This window comes from Nerophis ophidion, linkage group LG04 (genome assembly GCF_033978795.1).
Source record: "Nerophis ophidion isolate RoL-2023_Sa linkage group LG04, RoL_Noph_v1.0, whole genome shotgun sequence".
NCBI classification, from domain to species: Eukaryota; Metazoa; Chordata; class Actinopteri; order Syngnathiformes; family Syngnathidae; genus Nerophis; species Nerophis ophidion.
This window is the reverse complement of record NC_084614.1, coordinates 79,547,646-79,557,302: the sequence shown is the minus strand read 5'-3', so window position 1 is coordinate 79,557,302 and position 9,657 is coordinate 79,547,646. Positions and strand designations below refer to the sequence as shown.

Below are 9,657 nucleotides of genomic sequence, written 5' to 3'. Positions count from 1 at the left end.
CTAGCTTTTTTTTTTTTTAATAAATTAATTATAGAAACATACTGAGAACAGTTGAATTGTAATGTCTGACATCCTATTAAAGCATAAACGTTGTTACATGGATTTAAAATTAGTTTTAATGGTCAAAAATAAGCTTTTGGAAATGAGCTAGCTTACCTGACAAGCCGCCATTTTGGGGATAGTTTCTTAGCTTGTTTTTTTTTTTTAAATAAATTAATTAAAGAAACATACTGAGAACAGTTGAATTGTAATATCTGACACCCTATTAAAGCATAAACGTTGTTACATGGATTTAAAATTAGTTTTAATGGTCAAAAATAAGCTTTTGGAAATGAGCTAGCTTACCTGACAAGCCGCCATTTTGGGGATAGCTTCCTGGCTTGTTTTTTTAAAATAAAAAAATAAAAAAAAAACATACTGAGAACAGTTGAATTGTAATATCTGACACCCTATTAATGCATAAAAGTTGTTATATGGATTTAAAATACGCTTTAATGGTAAAAAATAAGCTTTTGGAAATGAGCTAGCTTACCTGACAAGCCGCCATTTTGGGGATAGTTTCCTAGCTTGTTTTTTAAAAATAAATTAATTAAAAAAAACATACTGAGAACAGTTGAATTGTAATATCTGACACCCTATTAAAGCGTAAACGTTGTTACATGGATTTAAAATGAGTTTTAATGGTCAAAAATAAGCTTTTGGAAATGAGCTAGTTTACCTGACAAGCCGCCATTTTGGGGATAGCTTCCTAGCTTGTTTTTTTTAAATAAATTAATGAAAAAAAAACATACTGAGAACAGTTGAATTGTAATATCTGACATCTTATTAATGCATAAAAGTTGTTATATGGATATAAAATGAGCTTTAATGGTCAAAAATAAGCTTTTGGAAATGAGCTAGCTTACCTGACAAGCCGCCATTTTGGGGATAGCTTCCTAGCTTGTTTTTTTTAAATAAATTAATAAAAAAAAAAACATACTGAGAACAGTTGAATTGTAATATCTGACATCTTATTAATGCATAAAAGTTGTTATATGGATTTAAAATTAGCTTTAATGGTCAAAAATAAGCTTTTGGAAATGAGCTAGCTTACCTGACAAGCCGCCATTTTGGGGATAGCTTCCTAGCTTTTTTTTTTTTTTTTAAATAAATTAACTAAAGAAACATACTGAGAACAGTTGAATTGTAATATCTGACATTCTATTAAAGCATAAACGTTGTTACATGGATTTAAAATGAGTTTTAATGGTCAAAAATAAGTTTTTGGAAATGAGCTAGCTTACCTGACAAGCCGCCATTTTGGGGATAGCTTCCTAACTTGTTTTTTTTAAATAAATGAATTAAAAAAAACATACTGAGAACAGTTGAATTGTAATATCTGACATCTTATTAATGCATAAAAGTTGTTATATGGATTTAAAATTAGCTTTAATGGTCAAAAATAAGCTTTTGGAAATGAGCTAGCTTACCTGACAAGCCGCCATTTTGGGGATAGCTTCCTAGCTTGTTTTTTTTTTAATAAATTAACTAAAGAAACATACTGAGAACAGTTGAATTGTAATATCTGACATCCCATTAAAGCATAAACTTTGTTACATGGATTTAAAATGAGTTTTAATGGTAAAAAATAAGCTTTTGGAAATGAGCTAGCTTACCTGACAAGCCGCCATTTTGGGGATAGCTTCCTAGCTTGTTTTTTTTAAAATAAATTAATTAAAAAAAACATACTGAGAACAGTTTAATTGTAATATCTGACATCTTATTAAAGCGTAAACGTTGTTACATGGATTTAAAATGAGTTTTAATGGTCAAAAATAAGCTTTTGGAAATGAGCTAGCTTACCTGACAAGCCGCCATTTTGGGGATAGTTTCCTAGCTTGTTTTTTTCAAATAAATTAATTAAAGAAACGTACTTAGAACAGTTGAATTGTAATATCTGACATCCTATTAATGCATAAAAGTTGTTATATGGATTTAAAATGAGTTTTAATGGCCAAAAATAAGCTTTTGGAAATGAGCTAGCTTACCTGACAAGCCGCCATTTTGGGGATAGTTTCCTAGCTTGTTTTTTTTAAATAAATAAATAAAATAAAAAACATACTGAAAACAGTTGAATTGTAATATCTGACACCCTATTAATGCATAAAAGTTGTTATATAGATTTAAAATGAGCTTTAATGGTCAAATATAAGCTTTTGGAAATGAGCTAGCTTACCTGACAAGGCGCCATTTTGGGGATAGTTTCCTAGCTTTTTTATTTTTTAAATAAATTAATTAAAGAAACGTACTTAGAACAGTTGATTTGTAATGTCTGACACCCTATTAATGCATAAAAGTTGTTATATGGATTCAAAACGAGCTTTAATGGTCAAAAATAAGCTTTTGGAAATGAGCTAGCTTACATGACAAGCCGCCATTTTGGGGATAGCTTCCTAGCTTGTTTTTTTTTAAATAAATTAGTTAAAGAAACATAGTTAGAACAGTTGAATTGTAATATCTGACATCCTATTAAAGCATAAAAGTTGTTACATGGATTTAAAATTAGTTTTAATGATCAAAAATAAGCTTTTGGAAATGAGCTAGCTTACCTGACAAGCCGCCATTTTGGGGATATTTTCCGAGCTTTTTAAAAATAAATTCATGAAAGAAACTTAGTTAGAACAGTTTAATTGTTACATTTGACACCCTGTTAAAGCATTGACATGTTTACATGGATTTCAAATTAGTTTTAATGGTAAAATCACAAGCTTTTGGAAATGAGCTAGCTTACCTGACAAGCCGCCATTTTGGTGATGTTTTCCTAGCTTTTTAAAAATAAATTTATGAAATAAACATAGAACAGTTGACTTGTAATATTTGACACCCTATTAAAGCATAAACGTTGTTACATGGATTTAAAATGAGTTTTAATTGTCAAAAATAAGCTTTTGGAAATGAGCTAGCTTACCCGAAAAGCCGCCATTTTGGGGATAGCTTCCTAGCTCGTTTTTTAAAAATAAATAAATTAAAAAAAACATACTGAGAACAGCTGAATTGTAATATCTGACACCCTATTAAAGCATAAACCTTGTTAAATGGATTTAAAATGATATTTAATGGTAAAAAATAAGCTTTTGGAAATAAACTAACCGTTTGAAGAGGCCTGGTGTGGTCACATGACTGACTGTCACTTGACAAGAAATTCATACATTTTTCATCAAAATACTGTCAATAATTATTACAAATAATGACAATGCTAATGTTTTGCACAGCTTGAGGGTCAGCGAGGTAAAAAAAAAAAAAAAAGTGTGATAAGTTAGTTGCTTCTCTATCAGCTGTTGGACTTTGCTGCAAGGTTGTGACGTTCGTCTCACCTTCACGTGTTCCAAACACACATTATAAGAACAATGAGATGATGCCGTCGATGAGTCAGAAGGGGAACAGATAAGTCCGGTCGTCGGCCAGCGTGAGGCGGAAGTGGTGAGTGGTGCATCATGGGAAGTCCCCCTGCTTTACAGTGGTGCCTAAAGGTCGACACCATGGAGGACGTGGGCTCATTTCTGTCACCTTAACAAAAAAAAACAACAACACATGCAACCATTAATATTCAATATTGTTTACTAATAATATTGTTTACTAGAATGTCAGGGGATGTTCGGTCGCCTTATAAAGAGCGAGCATGGCGGCGTGTTGGCATGTTCGAGTGTTACCATATAGGGAGTGAGTCAGAGACGAATTGGTCAAACTCCACTCCATCTTCTCCCTGATAAAAGTGTTTTTGTGCAATTGTGAGCAGATAAGCCGAGAGATGTTCCTCGACCCACTTTGTCACTCGGTCTCTCCTGTCGTGTGCTGATAAGGCGGGCAAAATATTAGAAATGGTACACAACAATAAACATGTTTGCTACACGAAAACATCTGTTATCAACAATGTTATCTTCATTATATATATATATATATATATATATATATATATATATATATATATATATTTATATACATATATATATATATATTAGGGATGCACCGAAATGAAATATTGTGGCCGAAACCGAATAAAACTTAAACGCTTGGCCGAAGGCCGAATACCGAATAATGAATGCAGTTTTTCACAATTTTTGTTATATTGCATAAATAGCCTAGAATCAATCAATCAATCAATGTTTACTTATATAGCCCTAAATCACTAGTGTCTCAAAGGGCTGCACAAACCACCACGACATCCTCGGTAGGCCCACATAAGGGCAAGGAAAACTCACACCCAGTGGGACGTCGGTGACAATGATGACTATGAGAACCTTGGAGAGGAGGAAAGCAATGGATGTCGAGCGGGTCTAACATGATACTGGGAAAGTTCAATCCACAATGGATCCAACACAGTCGCGAGAGTCCAGTCCAAAGCGGATCCAACACAGCAGCGAGAGTCCCGTTCACAGCGGAGCCAGCAGGAAACCATCCCAAGCGGAGGCGGATCAGCAGCGCAGAGATGTCCCCAGCCGATACACAGGCGAGCAGTACATGGCCACCGGATCGGACCGGACTCCCTCCACAAAGGAGAGTGGGACATAGAAGAAAAAGAAAAGAAATGGCAGATCAACTGGTCTAAAAATCAATCAATCAATCAATGTTTACTTATATAGCCCTAAATCACTAGTGTCTCAAAGGGCTGCACAAACCACCACGACATCCTCGGTAGGCCCACATAAGGGCAAGGAAAACTCACACCCAGTGGGACGTCTGTGACAATAATGATTATGAGAACCTTAGAGAGGAGGAAAGCAATGGATGTCGAGCGGGTCTAACATGATACTGTGAAAGTTCAATCCACAATGGATCCAACACAGTCGCGAGAGTCCAGTCCAAAGCGGATCCAACACAGCAGAGAGTCCCGTTCACAGCGGAGCCAGCAGGAAACCATCCCAAGCGGAGGCGGATCAGCAGCGCAGAGATGTCCCCAGCCGATACACAGGCGAGCAGTACATAGCCACCGGATCGGACCGGACCCCCTCCACAGGGGAGAGTGGGACATAGAAGAAAAAGAAAAGAAACGGCAGATCAACTGGTCTAAAAAGGGAGTCTATTTAAAGGCTAGAGTATACAAATGAGTTTTAAGGTGAGACTTAAATGCTTCTACTGAGGTGGCATCTCGAACTGTTACCGGGAGGACATTCCAGAGTACTGGAGCCCGAACGGAAAACGCTCTATAGCCCGCAGACTTTTTTTGGGCTCTAGGAATCACTAATAAGCCGGAGTCTTTTGAAGGCAGATTTCTTGCCGGGACATATGGTACAATACAATCTGCAAGATAGGATGGAGCTAGACCGTGTAGTATTTTATACGTAAGTAGTAAAACCTTAAGTGCACAGGAAGCCAGTGCTGGTGAGCCAGTACAGGCGTAATGTGATCAAACTTTCTTGTTCTTGTCAAAAGTCTAGCAGCCGCATTTTGTACCAACTGTAATCTTTTAATGCTAGACATGGGGAGACCCGAAAATAATACGTTATTTAGACATGTTTTTCAAATGAAGTAATTTTTTATTGAATACTGACATTTTTTTTTAAAATATTCCAGTAACCTTTGCTTTTCAAAAAAAGCACAAAGTTTTTCATTTATATTAGGCCTTCAAACAAAACATGCAAAGGTCATCCTAAAGGTCACATGACTGCTCTTGTTTGACTTTCATCCGTCACTTTTATTCAAACACATGAAAGACAACGATTCTTCACACAGCTTTTATTGATTACACACATTGTCAAGTGTTTTTACATTATAAATAAACTAACATATATATATATATATATATATATATATATATATACAAAAAACACACACACAACAGTAATCAAATGGTTTCGCAGGCTGATTACAAATAGCACAAAAACTACATTCATATACTTACACTTACAGAATATAATAGAGAATATCATGTACACAATAAAACTGCAGGTTCCGCCCACAGTGAAACTGCGAGTGGCCTGCAGCCATCACGGATACATCTTTAGTTTCAGTCTCAGCAGGAACGTTCCTAAGCAAATAGTACACACAAACACACACACCTACACACACACACACAAAACAAGCAAATGTAAAACGAGAGCATCCTCTTCCTCCTCATCGCACACGTTTAAAACCAAAGTTTCAGTGAAACATGACACCAAACACGCACGATGAGTGTACAGTATTTCATATATACACACACGCACACACAAACACACACACACACAAAAATGATTACAGCAAAGCAGGAAGATTTTACATCACTTCATGTTGGAGTCTATGTCGGAGACGTGGTGTGGTCCCTCACACACACACACACACACACACACACACACACACACACACACACACACACACACACACACACACACACACACACACACACACACACACACACAAAGTGTCCTCACAAAGAGACGACACAGTACTACAGTTTGAAAGAGAATAGAAAAAACAAGTGTATGGAAAAACACACACAAAAAAAACACACAAACACATGTGACACACATGATGAAGATTTTAGCAAGATTTTACATCACTTCATGTCGGAGTCTTTGTAGGGGACGGGGTGTGGTCCCTTACACACACACACACACACACACACACACACACACACACACACACACACACACACACACATACGCACGCTAGCACAAAGAGACCATATAACAGCTTGAAAGAATTTGTCCACACAAGAACAGAAAGACACAGTGTATGACACACACACACACACACACACAACAACTTGAAAAAAGTGGTCCTCACAAGAACAGAAAGACACGTGTACAACACACACACACACACACACGCACACAGACACACACACACACACGCACGCACACACACACACACACACGCACACACACACACACACACACACACACAGACTAAGTGTCCTCACAAAGACACATATACCAGCTTGTAAGAAGTGGTCTACACAAAAATTGAAAGACAGGTGCGCGACACACACACACACACACACACACACACACACACACACACACACACACACACACACACACAAAGTGTCCTCACAAAGACACATATACCAGCTTGTAAGAAGTGGTCAGCACAAAAATTGAAAGACAGGTGCGCGACACACACACACACACACACACACACACACAGACTAAGTGTCCTCACAAAGACACATATACCAGCTTGTAAGAAGTGGTCTACACAAAAATTGAAAGACAGCTGCGCGACACACACACACACACACACACTCACACACACACACACACACACACACACACACACACACACACACACACACACAGACTAAGTGTCCTCACAAAGACACATATACCAGCTTGTAAGAAGTGGTCTACACAAAAATTGAAAGACAAGTGCGCGACACACACACACACACACACACACACACACACACACACACACACACACACACACACACACACACACACACACACACACACACACACAGACTAAGTGTCCTCACAAAGACACATATACCAGCTTGTAAGAAGTGGTCTGCACAAAAATTGAAAGACAGGTGCGCGACACACACACACACACAGACACACACACACACACACACACACACACACACACACACACACACACACACACACACACAGACTAAGTGTCCTCACAAAGACACATATACCAGCTTGTACGAAGTGGTCTGCACAAAAATAGAAAGACAGGTGCGCGACACACACACACACACACACACACACACACACACACACACACACACACAAACACACACACACACACACACACACAAAGTGTCCTCACAAAGACACATATACCAGCTTGTAAGAAGTGGTCTACACAAAAATTGAAAGACAGGTGCGCGACACACACACACACACACACACACACACACACACACACACACACACACACACACACACACACACAGATTGCGGTTCAAACGTAGTCCTTGCGGTCGTGCGTGGCTGCGGGCCCGTTGTTGCTGCGCGGGGCGGAGTACGCCATCCTGGGCGGCTTGTAGCGTTTGTCTTTGGGGGGACAGCTGCTGCACAACATGGCGCCGCCAATCAGGAGCAGCGCGGCGGCGCCCCAGCCGATGTAGAGGGCGGCGCCCAGCTCCCGCCGCTGCGCGTTGGTCACGATGGGGTTGTAGAAGTCGCGCACGATGACGCTGGCGGTCCAGGAGGCCGGGATGAGGACCAGGAGGCCGGCGATGGCGAAGAAAACTCCGGAGACGATCATGACCCGGGCCTTGGCGCCCTCCTCCTCGATGCAGTTGGTGCACTTGGCGCCCATGATGGAGACGAGCACCCCCAGCACGCTCAGGATGATGGCGATGATCATCATGGCGCGGGAGGCCTGCAGCTCCTGGGACAACGCCAGCAGCGAGTCGTAGACCTTGCACTGCATCTGGCCCGTGCTCTGCGTCACGCAATTCATCCACAGGCCCTCCCAGATGGTCTGCGCCGTGATGATGTTGGCGCCGATGAACGCCGTCACTTTCCACATGGGCAGGGCGCACGTCACGATGGCCATCAGGAAGCCCAGCATGCCCAGCGAGATGCCCACGATCTCCAAGCCCATCGACATGGCGGCGCCTCCTTTGTCCTGGATCGCTGTAGGGAAGCGAGGGGATGGCGGGAAGGTGCTGTGAGGCGCCGCCACGGAAACGGAGATGCTTTATAGGAGGAGGAGGAGGCCCCTGTCGGTGATGTCGGGAGGGGCCGTCTGCTCCCCGCTCACCTGCACCTGTGCACGCCCCGGGGGAGGGGCTGTGTGCGTTGGCAAAGAAGATGGCTACGCTTGGTCTCCATAGCAACGAGGAGTCAGTCAATAACCGCTTGGCCGAGCAGGAAGTTTCGTGTGAGCGTCACGTCAAATGAACTGAGGGCGTCCTTAGGGACAAATAGAAAACTACTTCCTGTTTCCTGGGAAAAAGGGTCCCTAAGCTCGGAGACCGACCGGAATAACTGCTTCCATGGTAAACATGAGCTGCTCCAAACATAATGGGCCTCCTTTAGCACACACACACACACACACACACACACACACACACACACACACACACACACACACACGCACGCTAGCACAAAGAGACCATATAACAGCTTGAAAGAATTGGTCCACACAAGAACAGAAAGACACGGTGTATGACACACACACACGCACGCGCACGCACGCGCACGCACACACACACGCGCGCGCGCACGCACGCACGCGCACACACACACACACACACACACACACACACACACACACACACACACACACACACACACACACACACACACACACACACACACACACACACACACACACACACACACACACACACACACACACACACACAAAGTCATGTTTCTTCCTGGTATCGGTTAGGCTCCGTCAATTAACCAATCATCAAGCGAGCACCCTTTTATTCATTAACTCAACCAAGTTAAAGTTAAAGTACCAATGATTGTCTCACACACACAAGGCGAAATTATTCTCTACATTTGACCCATCACCCTTGATCAGCCCCTGGGAGGTGAGGGGAGCAGTGAGCAGCAGCGGTGGCCACGCCCGTAACTTACTTACATCACATGTTACTTGCTATGGTCGTTGATATCCTTTACAACAGGAGGGGTCTCCATCTAGTGCAGGGGTGTCGAACTCAAATACAGAGTGGGCCAAAATTTAAAACTGAACAAAGCCGCGGGCCAAGGTTGAACAAATGAACCT

At 41.2% G+C, this 9,657-nt stretch overlaps 1 protein-coding gene across 1 annotated transcript in view; it reads right to left on the bottom strand.

Annotated features, from left to right (window-relative positions):
• Positions 1 to 6,316: 6,316 nt before the first annotated feature.
• LOC133550481 (uncharacterized) overlaps positions 6,317 to 9,657 on the bottom strand; it is a 66,933-nt gene continuing 63,592 nt past the window's right edge. Inside the window, exon 10 of the mRNA XM_061896460.1 lies at positions 6,317 to 8,614. Coding sequence (XP_061752444.1) covers positions 7,873 to 8,614 — 742 coding nt within the window. The 3' untranslated portion in view covers positions 6,317 to 7,872. The remainder of the gene's footprint in view (positions 8,615 to 9,657) is intronic.